This window comes from Onychostoma macrolepis, chromosome 15 (genome assembly GCF_012432095.1).
Source record: "Onychostoma macrolepis isolate SWU-2019 chromosome 15, ASM1243209v1, whole genome shotgun sequence".
NCBI classification, from domain to species: domain Eukaryota; kingdom Metazoa; phylum Chordata; class Actinopteri; order Cypriniformes; family Cyprinidae; genus Onychostoma; species Onychostoma macrolepis.
The window spans coordinates 8,552,158-8,569,717 of record NC_081169.1 but is presented as its reverse complement, the minus strand read 5'-3'; the positions used below and the strand labels follow the sequence as shown (position 1 = coordinate 8,569,717).

Sequence of the window (17,560 nt, the reverse complement as noted above, 5' to 3'; positions counted from 1 at the left end):
AAATATTTTTTATTATTTATTTATTTGTTTATTTATTTTGACTAAATACAGATTATTCTTAACCCAGCTATGCGTTGGTCTGTTTGACCTATGTCTTATGCAGATCTTTCACACGTAATTTGGACAGGAACGAAGTTGTCAGCTCCTCCTCCTTTTTTTTTCTCACGGCTACTTTATCAACCCACAGGAGGGAAGTCTTACTAGCAGATTTACCAATCTACCTTCACAACGAGCGGGAGGAATGAAGAGAGTCAGCGCGTTTCTTACAGTTTTGTTTAGCTTTAAGCGTAATGAGCTGTAATCGAAAATTGTTTTGCGCGTAAAACTGATGGTTGGCCAGAACTGGATAGACTAATAACTCAACTAACAACTGTTTATGAATTAAACGAGAGAATTCTACTGAAGAAACGGAACCCGAAGACCTAGCAATATCGACTTCGCTTTTAAATATTATGTTCGGAGTGACTGAAATAATCCATCTATGTTGGTTAGAGAGTGTTGTGGTCCGGAGGAATGGCCGCGCGCAGCAGTGATGGACACTCCGTGGACAGGTGCGTACTGACTTGTGATTCAATATTGATGCTTTATTGTCATGACAGCTTAGTGAATGTGAAATAATTGCAGTTTGATTCTGTTGTTCAGCAAAGGAATATCCGTAATGCACTGTGATAAATGAATTTCAAATGATACATAAAACATAACAAACGCGTAATAAATTAAAACCATACAAATATTGCACTCGTTCGAGTCTCTAAAACATCTGATTGTACTTTGGTCTTTAAAAGTTAGACCACACGTGGAAATGCTTGTTTTCTAATTTTAAACAACAAAAAACGATTACTTACAAATTGCATTATCAGCAAAGCAGTTTGAGTGAAAAGTTCAACTTAAAAATTGACAAGATTTTCAGAAGTATTTAGTCTGTCCCTTTTTTTCTTTCCTTAATGATTTAAACTGTAACTCCACAAGTTTGCATAAAACCTGATGATCATGTTCTTCAGCTTGATTTGAGTATGATCCAAAGAGCATCTTATGCATCAGTCTTTACAAAGAAGTTCACATTGCCAAACTTGCTTCTTTTTTTATTAGTGAGCTAGAAATAGTACACAATCCAAATATTTGTTTACTTCAGGTTTGAATGAAAAAGAAAATCCTTTAAAATCCCATTTGCTCTTCACTGCACATCACATACACAAATATGCTGTAGATAATCAACACGTACTCTAAAAGAGAAATTGTGCAGTTGTTACCTCAAGGAGCTGTTTCTACCTGAGATGACTATTAAAATGTATTTTGGTTTTGCAACAGAATGTGCTGAGGTTTATTCAGTCATATAAAATATTTGAATATCCAAATTTTTGTCCAAACAAATGAGGATCCCCCTCTGTGTAAATCCACCTGCCAATAACAAGCAACAGCAAAGTAAATAGCTGAGGCAAACCAAAGCACACAGGCTATTTAAAACAATGGACAATATATGCTGCCTACACAGAAAATGAAAACAGCGTTCATTGGGCACTTCATGTGGTCATTAAGCAACTGTGGGTGAGGTCTGTGACAGATATATTGATTCTTAAGAAATGCTTGCTGTTTTTACAGATCCTCAAAGAAAAGGAACTGCAAGTTTTTCACGGTAGACAAAGTTGCCGTTGCCCGATCCCTGTGCCTGGGCTCAGGGTTCAAGGGCGGGACTGTCTGAACATGCTTTCAAACAAATCATGCGAGAACATTACCAATATCGATGTGAACGGGAATCCGGTGATGAGCGCTGTGATGTTCATCGCTGGGGTGGTTGGCAACCTGATGGCTTTGGCTATCCTGGGAGTCCACCAGAAAGAGCGTCGCACCAAGTCTTCAGTCTTCTGCATTCTCGTGACAGGCCTGGCTTTGACAGATCTGCTGGGAACGTGTTTGCTCAGTCCACCGGTTTTCATTTGCTATGCCCAAAGAAAATCGCTGGTGGGTCTTACAGGAGATTGGTGGCTTTGTGGACTCTTCGCCTTCGCAATGACGTTCTTCGGCTTGGCCTCTATGCTCATACTGTGTGCAATGGCGGTGGAGCGGTGCCTCGCTATCAGTCACCCGTATTTCTACTCTAAACACGTGCGCCGCAGCTTCGCCAAAATCGTCCTCTTCCTCATCTATCTCTTTACCTTCGTGTTCTGCTTGCTGCCGTTCTTTGGATACGGACGGCACAAGCAGTACTGCCCGGGCACGTGGTGCTTCATCAAGATGGAGGCAGAAGGAGAAGGTGAGGATGAGGAGAGGAGAACGCTGACCTTCTCGCTGTCCTACGCAGTGCTTATGGCGCTGCTCATCGCCGTTGTGTTCTTGTGCAACGGTTCGGTCATTGTCAGCCTATGCCGCATGCACAAGAGCCAGCTGACACGTCGGGGATCGGTGGTGTCGGCTGGACGAAAGAGGAGGCTGAGCACCTGGTTTGGACAGGGAGAGGAAGAAATGGACCACTTACTGCTGCTGGCCTGCATGACCTTCATCTTCGTCATTTGCTCCTTGCCGCTGACTGTGAGTATGGGACTTTATAGCACTATGAATTGTTCTAGTTCAAAGCTAAATCTCTGTTTTCCAGCCTGTTTTACTTTTCCAGAGCCTGATTTTACATCAGGTACAACAGGTTCTGGTCCTCTTAATGTTATTAGTCAAGTGCTTTCCTTTAATATAACGGTCCAGACCAGAGTATGTGAGTGGTATGAGTTCTCATTTTCTCTTGAGTGAAAAAACCAACAGCGTTTTAGGAAATCTGTCTGTCTTGTGAGGCTTTATAGTCCAATAGTTGGCAATATTGTGGCATGTACTTTAAAAATCACAGAAGAGCAGTGTGGGCAATGCTAGCTTACATCAAGTTAGTGAACAAAATGGGAGAAACTGAGCTTTTCTAAACTTTGAATCAACTGAGCCATTTGCTCACCAAATGATTCATTGTTTCGAATCACTTAAAACTCCTGCTGGTTAAAATGGTGTAAATGCAACAAAAAACTCAAACCAAACATGTACAGTATAATTACGCCTTTTCCAAAATGATTGCAAATGTTTTATACATTATTCTGTTATACACTGCAAGTATTAAAATTCATTAATTAATTAAAAAACTGTATTTTTGGTTAAAAACCATTAACACTCTTTCATCGGTTTACCAGATTAACATCTTCTAGCGAATGTTTTGAAACCATCAAGGTTCTGGAAACTGACATGCCAAAGCCTCATTTGCTAAAACCATGGGACTTGGCAATTCTGAAACAAACTCCGAACCACAAATATAAAACAAAAGATTCGTAAATGTTTTAAGCAGGGAATGTTTTTCGAAAGCGCCCATCACTACAAAAGGCATTTATTTAAGAGGACATATGATGAGGTAGAATAAGCAATTGTTATAAGAATAACCATCACTGTCAAATAAATTCCTGTATGTCAAAACACATCACGGAAAATGTCATTTTCTTTTGTTAACTATTGTTTTTTAACATTTTTTAGTGACCTTTCAGTGAGTCACTTTGATGATGGCTTTTAGTTGGTGTTTCTATCCAAATTGCATTGGTAGTTATTGAATTATGTCGCAACTTTGGTCAACTTCGTCACACCACCAACAGTCCATGTCACTTGTGGCACTGGAAAACAGCATCTCATTGAAATTATAATGTCCGTCGTCTTTGTTGCTACAAATCCCTGTCCGTGTGAATGCGCTTTCCCGGCTCTTGTCATCATTTTAAATGGATGCGGTAGATTGTAATAGCCATGCTTGAACTGCAGTTACTTTTAAAACAAATGATTCTGCTTTAAAAAGTCATGTAGACTATCTTTGCAGTTTGGTGGCAAATTATTCACAGTTGTTTAGTCTAAGCTCCCAGAGTTAAAGATCTCCATAAGAAAGAAAATCTTTTGCCTTTAGATTGCCTCATGCTGACACATACTAATCATTTATTTTACGTGATTGACTAAACAAGAAGTCTGCATTTTACAAATCAGTCAGCTGGAGTGAAACATAGCACGTAATTTACCTGTCTTTAACCCATTGAAGGTGAGCTGTAGGTGAGGTTTGGTTGTAGTCTTTGAGTCGCCTGTAGCAGTCACTGGGTGTGTACGTGCTGCGGGGGAGCTGGGACATGTATTACGTAAGAAAGGCTATTATTCTTTGATTGTATTCCCAAATACCAGTTGATGTGTTATTTTACCAGTTGTTGCTGTTGGCCTTTAATTTAGATGCATGTTACAAATTTGACAACCCTGGAAGACTGGATTAGACTAAGCATGTTTTTTCTCTACACCAGTTTAGAATAGATTGGCAGGGTTTTCTGACTAGACAAGTTCAGTTCTCAGAACAGTTTTTTTTTTGTTTAGTTTTTGCACATAGTAAAATCACTTCAAATGTTTCTACAATAAAAGCTGTGGATCTAAATCGTTTTAAGTGTAATACCCTAATTATTTGTATTTTAATAAGTGATGCTTGCTCATATTTGCATTAGGATTTACAAAGATTTTGTTAGAAAAATGAAAGTGAAGGCTGTCAAATGGTGGTCAAGGAATACTGTTAAATGTGTTATTTTTATTGCATTTTTTAAATATAATTAATCACTTGATGGGCCACCTTGTGTTATCGCAAACTATTTTGTCATTTAAAAAAAGTACAAGACACAATTAAAAAATTGCGATGAAAAGGCATGGACACAGTTATTTTTGTGCCTTATTGCATATGCATTTGTAAGAGTTTTCCTTTTAGATGCAAAATTTACGGTAGGGGAGTATTTAAATAAATCATTCAACGTGATTTACTACGGTTTTGCGGTAGACAATTTTCTGGTATTTGTGCCAATATTTAATGGCCAAAAAAAGCATGTTTTAACCCACTTTGCACTTAACATGGCTGCAACTGTTGCTAATTTGCGCTGCTCTTAGTAGATTGCATTTTGGAAATGCACTGGCTGCTTCTGTTTTCTTTTTTTTGCGCATTGTCAGTAAATTACCCGCAAAATTTTCCATTCCCACTGGCACTTCTATGGGATTACAGTCTCACGCTAATTTGCCCTGTTTGGTAAATCTGGCCCTATACGTACATTAAATTGACAGCACACTTTAAGCTCTCTCTCTTGTATTTTGAATCTTTATCATGACCTCCCAGCCGTTTTGTACACTTCAGCATACAGTCTCTGCAGTATATTAAAAGATGACAGATGGCACTAATGGTATTCCCTTTGTTTCTTGGGATGCTCTGTTTGTCGCCTGGAAATAAACACTAGATACTTTATCCAAAGCAAATAGTTTACACAACCAAACCATTGTGATTTTCTTTCCATACACACAGACTCAGAATCACATGTATTTGCACCCACCCAGATGTCATGTATAACCATTGTAACATTAAACTTCAAGGCACATCTCTATTCAGAGCAAGTACAAGGTACATTTCCTGTCAGAGAGACTGCATGCAGAAGGAGATAAAGGAGGAATATATCAGAAAAGACCTGGTTTATGTATTTTACTGATTCAGTAGAAGACAAGGGCCACTGTATATGGGTGTATACAGTATGAGTGTATGACCACATTTCAAAGAATATTATTAGACCATTATTATATTATATATTTAAAGCCACATACATGGGAGTTTTTTCTAATTGCTACATGAAGCTTTCTTTAAGATTTTTTTGCTGTTTTGTTTTTTTGTCTCCTAGGCCCTAACTTCCAATCTAGAAAATAATTAATAAATGAATTGTTGCATTTTTCAAAGTTGATAACTGTAATTATGAAACATTTAAAGCTATTTATAAATGTGGTAACACTTTATATTAAGCTGTCCACAATACAGAGTAATTACCTAGTTAAGTACTTAGTAGCAGCTGTTGTACTTACATGAAACAAAATGTACTTACCATGTAACTAAGTTATGGAAAAGCCTGTAATTACAGTAATTATGTAGATGTAATAGGCAGCTATTGTTACACATATGTAACAGACTCCAGACTACTTATGTAACCAGAAGATTGTTACATATGTGTTGCAGACTTTATACGGCGTAATTATAAATGTAAGTAGTAAGTATTTACTGAGTGAAAGTGTTACAATTATAACCGCTCCTCATTTGTGGCATCATTTCCATCCAAAAATTAACATATATATTAACACACACACACACATACATATATATATATATATATATAAAATCATAGCCATAAATTATATGAAAATGGACTTTTTATCATTTCCGCCACTGTCATTTCCATTTCCAAAACTGTATATAAACTCTTGTATAAACTGTTGAAAATTATTAGTGGATAAATTAAACAAGTGAGAGTGTGAAGAGTGTGTTTTAAGAGAGTTTATTTTCTAAAAGTGCAGAAGATCCTGTAGTAGAAGAAACATCCATGTGTGTCTGTAATATGAGCAGTTTTAACAATAACCGGCACTGGGCATTTGCCAAAGCTGGTGATATCAACCGCAGCACACAGAGCAGGAAATGACATGCTGCCTTTGATCACTCTGTCATCTGAATTTAATTTATTGCGCGACTGCTGTCAGGCCTAAGTGTTTGCTCAATAAAGATACAGTAGACCTTGAATTTCATTTGCACGCAATATTTGAGCACTGTTAATTCATTGTAACTGTAATCTGCCACCTGTTTATAAGGTTTAGGCTTATATATGCTTTTTTCCTCTTTTATCCTTTACAACTATAGCACTCATCAGTCTTATGAGTCTTACTGCGTGACTCATTATTGTGTGCAGAAATGTCACAAAGTTAAAGAGACGGACTGTTTGTTTGAGATTTCTTTGACTTTCATGCAGTGTGTTTTTAAAACCCCAGGAGAGGCCTGAAACTTTGGTTCTGGCTGAAGTAATTATACATTTTATTATACAGAGTTACTTTAATTTCCCCTCCTTTTATGAGAAAAGAATTCATTTAGATTTTATTTAATATTAGGCCATGTGCTCAGTCTGTCTTTCTTGAACTGTGTACAGATGGAGCTGCTCAAAATGTGTGCCTGCAAGCATAACGTTCTGACCGTTTTTGGGTATGACACAAATAGACTTGTCAATACACTTACATGTCTGAAATCTTAAAAGAAACGGTAACACTTTACAATAACAGTATATTATTATTCATGTACTAATAAAATTAAATATTACTTTAATATGAGCTAAAGATGAGTAAAGGCAGGTACTAATCAAGAACTACATCATGAGTCATATGAATTCATGTGTGAAAACTTACAACAATACAATAACAAACATGTAGACAAGGTTGGTGTTATTCACACATGAATTCATATGATTCTTCATTAGCACAAGCCTTAACTCATCATTAGTTCATATTAACGTCGGCGTTGCGTGATTAGTGACGAATGCAGAGAGAGAACAAAACACGAATAATCACGAATTAGAAGCACAAAACGAGGATTTGTAAAGAAAAATGTCGGAGGATTTCGATTTCCAACGAGTGTGAACAAACTCGTGAGACTAGCATATCTTGTATTATACTTAACACGTACGACAGTCAGCGGAAATGAGAGAAAAGTGTTTATTACATTTGAAATATGGATATTTTTCTTACAAAAACACATGGATTCGCTACAGGAGGCCTTTATTCACACCCCAGAGTCGTGTGAGGCATGTTTTATTATGGATGCACGCGCTTTATTTAACGTTTCTTGGACTGTTGAACAGAAACACCCACCCACTGCAATGATAGAGCATAGAAGTGCCAGGACAATTTTTAATATAGCTCCGATTAGATTCGTCTGAAAGAAGAAAGTCATATACACTTAAGATGCTTTGAGGGTGAGTAAAACACAGGCTAATTTCCATTTTTGGGTGAACTAACACTTTAAGAAAGTAAGCTGAATCAGTTTTAATGTTATGTTGACCTTAAAGAAATATTCCTGGTTCAATACCAGTTAAGCTGAATTGACAGCATTTGAGGCATAATGTTGATTACGCACTTGCAATGGCCCCATTCCCTTTCATTGTAAGTGACTCACTAGTTTCCCTCCAAAGTTTCGAATTTAACCTTTGAACATTTGTGAATAAAGCACTATTTCCATTCCATGTGTTTAAGAGAACAAAACCATCACTTGCTGGAAAACTGGTGTAAAGTATCAGTAATAAAATGAAAGGTGCTTCAATTGCGGAGGCCACTGGGACTTTTTCAATAAATGACTTGCACCTCAGAGCAAACAGATGAAGGGCAATGACAAATACGGTCATGTTATCTTGCGTTTGGAGGCAAATACTTGATGTTTGGGAACACAAACAGGCAGGTGTGGAAGGTAATTACACCATATTTTTCAACATTTGAGAAACATTTGAGATGTAAAAAAATCTTGTGATCTGTTAAGGCAAAGGCAGTTTTTTGTTATGCATTGCTTATCAAATAAAAAATGATCTGCCTCATTTGAGTTCATACATCAATACAAGGATGGAAACATTGTTACTGTAACTCTGTTTCAAAAAACAGAGACCAGTGGTAATTATGTTTTGTGTTAATCAACATTATCCCTCAAGTGCTGTCATTTGTGCTGTCAATAACATTTATTGATCCAAGAAAACCTCTTTAAGGTCAACAAACATCAAAATTGATTCTATTTACCTTTAAAGGGTTTAAGGTGATTGTATTAATGATGGGAATGTCTTTACAGCGCAGATAATGCTTTGTAACCCTTTTAATACGTTTTTAGCTAAGTGCTTTTCTAAAATTCTAAGCTGCAGTGCACATTTCTGCTTTTACATACCCCAAAAATTGGCCGCATTCACTTTCTTTGTAACAACCGTAACCAATAATTTTGCTTTTTTTAGAAAAAACAAATGAGGGATGAGCCAAAATAATTTTTTGTGGTAATCAACATTATGCTGACGACCTTAACTTGTACTGAACCCAGAATATTTCTTATAATATGATTTAGCTATGGTTTGCATTCTTGGGCTGTTTGCTGTTCTTGGACGTATGTTGTCGAATCATTTAAACTGGTGGATTATAATTGCTGGAAGTCCTGCTTTTCCTAATTAGTAATTACCATCTTTTGAATTCTCCCCGTCTCTTGATTATCTGAGCTGAAGAAAGTAAAGGCCACCATGAAAACACTGATCAATATTGAGATCAATAATGAGGTACATTACTGAGTCTCCAGAGGTGCTGATTTGGAGTCAGTGAAGAACACGATGATACCTGAGACTCGCTGCACTAACCTCTGAAAATAACTGAGGAATAAAAATCAAATAATATCAGCATGTCTATGCACACCAAGTAGGGTCATATGAAACCCGCGTTATCATGGTTATTCATAGATCTCAGATATTCAAACAGGCCCAAGATAGAACCATTGAGTACAGGCCCGGTGATAAATTGCACAAACCATTGTCAAGATTATTGATCCAAGTCTCCTTTGGGAAAAGGTTAAGATTTAATAGTCCAACTTTGTAAGCACTGGTTCTGCTTTTTATCTAAGAATAACTCTCTCTCAAGCTCTTGGAAAATTGTTTGTGAATTCACATGTATTTGGGAGTGCCCATGTTCCACAGGAAGCTTTTGATTGCAGTTTTTTGTTATGTAAGTAACTTTTGGAGAGAGTTTGATGGTGGGGTGCCTTTCTGCTCAGGCCAATGATGCAGTCAAGACAGATGTATGTATCACTTGTTTTTCATTGCACCACAGCCCATAATACGCAGATAGCAAATGTGAAATGAATACTCGTGCATGGCTGAATTGATCTAGGCTTTCCTGTTTGTCTCGTCAGGCCTTCAAACCAACCATTTTCTTAATAATCAATTATTAAAATACCACTGGTATTAGTTATCATGAGCTCATCTGGCTCCCTTTGGTCTGAGGGATATATCGGGATGTGCTGTTCATTAGCGATACACTATAATTACAGCCTTAATTAAAAAAGGAGAAACAAGATGTTTTTAGATCATACACTGTTAAAAGTGAAGTTGGACTCTTTTTGTTAAAGTAATAGTTTTGATACACAGATGTTTTTTCTTTTCTTTTCTTAAGCTGTAATATTTCATTTGAATTCAGTTCATAGAATGTGTTATTTGGAAGATATAAACAATTTGAAATCATGCACTCCGGACAAATGTCTTTTCAGGTAAAGTGGACCATCACTAATTTATTAAAAACTTGAAATAGAAAACAGTTGTCTTAATGTAATCAACTGGGGATGTATGGTGATATATATTAGCTTACATTTTTACCCAACCATAGTGCAACCATAACTGTTTATAATTGTTTAATATTATTATTTAAATAAATAAATATGTGACCCTGGACCACACAACCAGTCATAAGTAGCACGGGTATATTTGTAGCAATAGCCAAAAATATATTGCATGGTTCAAAATGATCCATTTTTCTTATATGCCAAAACTCATTAGGATATTAAGTAAAGATCATGTTCCATGAAGATATTTTGTAAATTTCCTACTGTAAATATATCAAAACTTCATTTTTGATTAATAATATGCATTGCTAAGGACTTCATTTACATTGACAACTTTAAAGGCGATTTTCTCAATATTTTGATTTTTTTGCACCCTCAGATTCCAGATTTTCAAATAGTTGTATCTTGGTCAAATATTATCCTATCATAACAAACCACACATCAATGGAAAGCTTATTTATTTAGCTTTCATATGATGTATAAATCTCAATTTCCAAAAATTGACCACAGTTTTGTGGTCCAGGGTCACATATTATTATTATATTTTTTATTATACCATCTGGTGTAGTAAAGTGGGCCATCTCTGATTTATTATAAATGATCCCGTATGTTAATTTTTTTAAAATGTATATTAACATGTATATTATCAAACGAACATATTCAGCAAGATATCTAACAAACCCAAAAAGCATATAGCCTAGAATAGATATGTACTCAATTCATGTGTAAAATTTCAAAACAACTGATAAAGTGACATGTTGTGTTGACATTAAATTTGATAAAACCTAACTGAATATTGATAAAAACTCCACCAAATATTAAAATTGTAATATTAACAACCGCAACAAATAGGCTAACAAAAAAAAAAAAGTGTGCAGATGAAAAAAAAAGAGAAATATTTCAAACACTTTAAATTAACTAAATTAAAGCTTTATACTCTGCAGCTACATTTTGTTCATCTTATCATTTTTCACTTCAGATTTAACTTCATGCCTCGCCTTCCTTTTATATGTAAACATAATATTTCAGAAAACGTATATATACAAATTTATGTAAACTTATAAATATAAAATAGTTGCCTTATTTGGGAAGTATGGCGATATAGTAGTTAAACCATTTTTAAGTTGAATTAATTTACTCAATTATTTCTTGACCGAACTTGATGATTTAAAACATGCAAATTCTATGTAAATTGTTCCCTTTTAGATTTAACCTATTTGTTATTGTGAGCTTTATCCCATGTTTCCTCAAAGAAATGTACTTTAGGAAGATGTCAAATAGTCAAACACGACAACCATAATTATTCATGCCTCTTTGCATGCTTGGTAGAGGGAAAGTGGGAGTGAAAGCCACAAAACCATTATTCAATGTAGACTTATTTGAACTCAAACAAAAGCATTAATCTCACCTGCTGTGTTCCTGAACGTTGGAAGTTTTAGGAAGTTCCTAACTGTAGGTAAATAAAACAAAATTAAATTTTTCTGAATTTTTTTTTTTTTTTTTTTCAGCATTTACTAGATGAAGCATCTATTTATAGTACGACGAATGCTCCATGTAAAAGAATGAAACATCAGCATAAGCTCATGATTAATAGTCATATTGTCAAAAGATGTGTTTCCTGTCCCACCCAGCTAAGAATCACAAACTGAACATTATCCTACTCTGATTGCTTGTGATTTTCAAATATTGTGGCTTGTGGTGTTGTGGCTCAATGACTGAATGCTCTAAAGTCTTGAAGGATGAGTCTCGAAGGCTTCATAAAGTGCTTTCATTTACTGCCGAAGCCAAAGCCAACCAAACATATGACCAACTCCAGGTCACTTGAGTCTCTATAAATTTATTTTCATAAGACATATTTTGTTTGGTGAGCTTCTTCAAAACACCAGAGACCTGTGAGTCTTCAAACTATTTATTTATTTATAAAATCTCTCAAAAATGTATCAAAAATATATGTTTGAAAACCCTTACTTCATCTTAATCATATCCTTACACCACTCTTTTTTTGTATCATATACTATTTGCAGTGGATTATTTAAGAACGTAATGCATCCCTGTTAAAATTAATAGCAACAAAGAGGAACGATTCCTTTGATTAGCAAAATATTACTTGTGGTTGAACCCCTTAAAGGCATCCAAAGTGCATATCTGTACGTGAGTTTCATAGTACACAGGAAAAAGCAGGTCTGTGGCCTTATCTTGGACAAAGATCACGAGCTGACTCTCATTGTAATTCAAACGATTTATCAAATTAAAAATCAGAGTCTATAGCCAGCAGCCTTGTATACCTACAACAGACCTTCCAAATTTATGGTCTCTTGTGGCACTGCACCAGCTGCTGTTACAAACCACAACAACAACAAAAATGTAATAATGTGTGCTTGCTGTCTTATGCAAACATGTTTTTCATGAATTTTAATGGAGTGATCTCAAATGTTAGATATTTGTCTTGGATTCTGTGAGAAGGATTAATTCATTTGTTTTTAAAATGAATGTGTTTCTGTTTGGTTCTCTTTGTGTGGTATGCTTGACCTCATGACATGACTATTTTTACCTGTTGGGAGTTCGAACATTTTCCAGTTTTATTTTCTTGAATAATCTTTTATGATTTAAAATATAAAGACCTAAAATTAAGTCCTATATTTTAAAGGTTTATGATGTCCAGCCCCACTTATCTCTGACTGAAATACTGCCAACAGCTCAAACACTGAATACTCCCTGATCTTTATCAGGATGCTGTTGTTTCTCTCTCAGAATGACAGATAGTTTCTAGAGACAAAAATAACCATGAGAAACCATACTGATGGAGGTTGTGGATTTTCTGAACATCTAAATTTTCATTTTCAAAGGCGATAACATTAGGGGAATTCCCTTTAGTAATGAGACTGAAGTTTGAACTTTTTTTTCATATCAGTACTATTGGCCTACAAGATGGTACAGAACTACTTAAAGGGATAGTTCACCGAAAATGAAAATTCTGTCATTAATTACTCATCCTCATGTCGTTCCAAACCCGTAAGACCTTTGATCATCTTCAGAACACAAATTAAGATATTTTTGATGAAATCCGAGAGCTTTCTGACCCTGCATAGACAGCAATGCAACTGAAACGCTGTATTGCCCAGAAAGGTAGTAAGGACATCGTTAAAATAGTCCATGTGACATCAGTGGTTCAACCGTAAGTATTCTAAGCAGTGATAAAGCCATTGCATTATAAATATAATATATATAAGAACTCAGATAAACCATGTATTGTCGCAGTCGTGTGTTTATTAGTCACGTTGAATCAATGAAAGCAGTTAAATCTTCTGTTTATTCAGCTGCAGCGATTGGCATTTCCTGGGTTTCTTCTTCAGGGTGTATTTGGAGTTTCTCTGGCCTTCAGATGAAGATTTACTGCTGATCACAGAACCGTGCTTCACTGAAAGATACGCATGACAATCGCAGCTTCTGCCAAAATCTCGATTTCAAATTCACTTTCACAGTGATTTCACACGATTTCACAGCCCTAACGTTTGGCATCCATGACCCTGACACCGGTTCACCGTTTGTTCTACCTTGCAACATTTTTGGTATGTACTAACCACTGCATACCAGGAACATTGTCGGACACAGTCGTCTAACAATCAGGTAACGTTCTTTTTTTGCTTCCAACACATGAAATTTAAGAACTACTGTTCTTCAAGAAATATCAGCGTCTACCATAGCACCCCCTGCTACAACACTGAGCATGCAAAGCATACTTGCATTGGATTGTAAATTGCATTCTGGCATGTTTCAAAACGAGAACGCATGGAATTGAGCGCCTGTTTCAGGTCAACAGCAACTGTTTCTGATCTCTCATTCTCTGAAAACAAAATCACATACATACAGCCATAAATTCTGTAAGTGTGACTGCGTACTTGCTTTGATCTGATGTTTTTTTTTTCAAGACATTCATACTCCAGGAACACTGATAACAATAAATAAAAAAGGAACATTCATCTAAACAAACTTTGAATTTTGGCTTGCCTGAACAATGCAAACGCCTTGAAGGTTGGTATGTGATGCAGATGTATGGATAGATGAATGTGTAGTTTAGATGGTATATTATTTGTAGAATTTGATGAGAAGTGCTTATATTGAAATCTATTTTTGTTTGACTTCTTGACCAATTTGTTCACAGTTTAAGATATTGAGATCTCTAGACACAAATTTTACAAGTATCTTGCATTTCTTTCAGGGAAAAACAGTTGAGAGATTTCATTTGTTATTTTACTTTCCTATGGGAACCTTTTATTTTTTTGGGGAGGGATGTTGAGAGTATATAAAACACACTATGCAAGTTGATTTATTTTGACATGTGGTTAGTATATTGTAGAATATGACTTGACTGATAAATAAATAAGTTGAACTGCGTCAACAGAATTGTTTTGAAGTGCACAGTGCATCCCTGGACATTTGGGGCCTGTGGTATGCTTTCTGTGGAAGTTTGAAAATCTTGTATTTACTGTACATAGGAAAGAAAAGTTCATCCTCAAAGTATATTATGATATAGTCCTGCCTTTGTTTTGCTGGGAGTAAAAAAGGGTTCTTGGGAATTTAGAATTTTCCAAAATACACTATTTCACCTACAACCTTTGGGACTTTTTTCAGTTTTGGGGGTTTCAAAATATGTTTTTGATGAGACAATAGAATACCATGTGGATTGTTCCAGAAAGTTCAGTTGGTTGTGGCTTCATGCAAATTCCCATGCTTTTTAGAGTATGAAGTGAACTCAACTTTTTGACTTCTCAAAAGTGTTCATTGACGAACTGCTTTTGCATAATGCCTAGCATGAAAGCATGCATATTTGGATATTGTGTGACTGTTTTGTTCTCATGTCTTATCTCAGGTGTTGTCCAACAGATAGAGACTGGAAGAATGGTCAATGGATTTTACAAGCCCTGGTCTCATTCTCTTTAAATACATACAAAGAGATTTAATTAACTTTTTTTGAAGCCACTTGAACTACAGCCATTTAATTCCACTTCCATGTCAACCAAAACAGCCAACTCACAGGACAACGTTATTGCTCTTTCATTGCTCAAGAGACTTCATTGAGTTCTCAGGGGGTGTTTACACAACACCGTTTTCAACTAAAATTGAAAAGCTTTTTATGCATTTTGGCCATTCATTTACATGACAACAGTGTTTTGGGGGTCTGAAAATGCAAACTTTTGAAATTGATTTCAAAATGCAAGTTTTTGAAAAAGATGTCATTATCTGTGCAAACTATGAAAACGCAAATTTGTGAAAGTGGTCATCATGCGCAAACGCATTACATGTTCAGTCTATAGGAATATGTATGTGACCTGGCAAAGTCGCCAACTAGTGGCCTTATGTATAATACAGTGTTTTTGGCAATTTTTGCTGATCCATGGGGATCATTTTGACAACATTGCCATCTGTACGCGAAACCTTTCAAAATGCAAAGGAAAAACGTTTTCGTTTTTAGTACAATCATTGTTGTGTAAACATTCCCTGAGTTACGTCTCATTTAAGCATCAACTTGAACACATTTCTCGTAAATAATGGTTCATATTGAGATTATGAAACCCTAGGAGACAAATTTGAGATAACTGGGTTCTTTGTATCAAGATTTGATATGTCTGAATCAAATTTGGGAACCTTTTCTCTTCTGAAATTCAAACTGTTGGATGTTCCAGCGCATCTTATTATGTCAAAGTTTCTGTTCAGGACATGATAATTGTGGTGTTTTTCTCTTGTTTGTTACATTTTGCAGTTGGCAAGTCAACAAGTTTTGTTTGATGTTCTCACACAGGTTTCTCCTGCAGACGCTTGAGCTCGTGTGGTGATAAACGTCTCTTGTGAGTGCTGGTTAAGATTGTTTATCTGCTGCACTGTGGCTGGAATTTAAATCGAATTCAGGTCTATTGATGCCTCTGTGCTCTACTTCTTTCCTTTACTGAAATGGATAATGTGGGTTAAACTGCTTTAGTCATTTCCTGCCTGAAGTTTATGTGTAGCTGGTGTCACAAAGTCAGCGTCTACTCTTGCCCACATTTGATTTCACAGTGATATTGGCAGTCATATAGCATACTGTATGTGTTAGTATCAAGATAAGAATCTGTTATATTTTGTGCATCGCCTGATACATGTCAGAAAGTCACAAACTACGGAAGCCTGTTTATGCTTCAGAGTAAAAAAAAAAACAAGAGGTAATTGCGAATTTCACAATTTCGTCTTAATTTGTGACATTTATATTGTATGATGTGGCTTTATATCTTGCAATGTGATTTTATTTCTCATAATTCTAACTTTTAATTATTCTAATTTTTCATAATTGCCATTTCAGAAAGTGACATTTATCTCACAGTGTGCCTTTAAATCTTGCAGTTTGATTATATTTTGCAGTACAACTTTACTCGTACATTAATTGCAACTTAATTTCTTGAAATTATGACTTTATATCTCTGAATGTTACTTTAAATCCTGCAATGTAAATTTCTCGCAATACAACCTTATTTCTTGAATTATTTCTGCGACTTTTTCTCGTAAATATGATTTTTTTTTTTTTTCACAACTGAAACTTTTCATCTCACAGTGTCACTAATTCTCTGTTTTAACTCTGAGGTAGAAATGGGTTTCCCCCCTTTGTTGTCTTTTAATCTTTGTAGACGTTGTCTTGTCAAAACCACAGGTTTTGTTTTTATACCGGTCTAGATCTGGAGCAGTCTACTCAAGGTCTGCATTTAAAGTTCTCTCTAGGCTCAAGAACAAAGAAACCACATGAAAAATTGTGTTCGGGTACATGCTAATGCGTAATGTTGAACCAAAAAGGTTTGTTTATTGCCTCAAGGTGAACTGTCGATCACAGAGTGTGGGTGTTTTCTGAAGATCATCTGTTATGAAGTTTTTGTCATCTTTTCTAGCCTCCTTCTCTAATATTTCACAGATCACATTAAAGCAAATGAGCCTCTACAGTTCAAATCTGCTTACACTAATGATTCAGAAGTGCTGGTTTGTATATTCAACATTTCCATCCTCTAATTCTTGTTTTCTGGAGATCATTTCTCAAATTACACTTTGCCTAATTGGAGTCTCATGCACTGTAAAAAAAAAATAAAAAAGTTGGGCAAACTTAAAAGTTTAAGGCAACCAGCTTCAGCAGATTTTTGAGTTTTTTCAACTACTTGATTTAAGTTTATACAACAAAAAGTTGAGAAATTTCCTAAAAAATAAGTTGAGAAAACTCAAAAATCTACTGAAGCTGGTTGCCTTAAACTTATAAGTTTTTAAAAAGTTCAGAGCTGACCTTTGAATTCAGGTTCATCTACACTTAAATTGAAAACATTAATGGTTCTCAGTGCAGCATTTTATTTCTCAGAAGTATTAAATAGTCTAGTTTTATGCAAA

General features: G+C 35.6%; 1 protein-coding gene across 1 annotated transcript in view; it reads left to right on the top strand.

The window, feature by feature from the left end:
* The first annotated feature begins 208 nt into the window (after nucleotides 1-208).
* The window catches only part of ptgir (prostaglandin I2 receptor), a 28,760-nt gene continuing 11,408 nt past the window's right edge, over nucleotides 209-17,560 (top strand). The window contains exons 1-2 of the mRNA XM_058799026.1: nucleotides 209-551; nucleotides 1,600-2,526. Of these exons, the coding sequence (XP_058655009.1) occupies nucleotides 1,702-2,526 (825 nt within the window). The 5' untranslated portion in view covers nucleotides 209-551; nucleotides 1,600-1,701. The remainder of the gene's footprint in view (nucleotides 552-1,599; nucleotides 2,527-17,560) is intronic.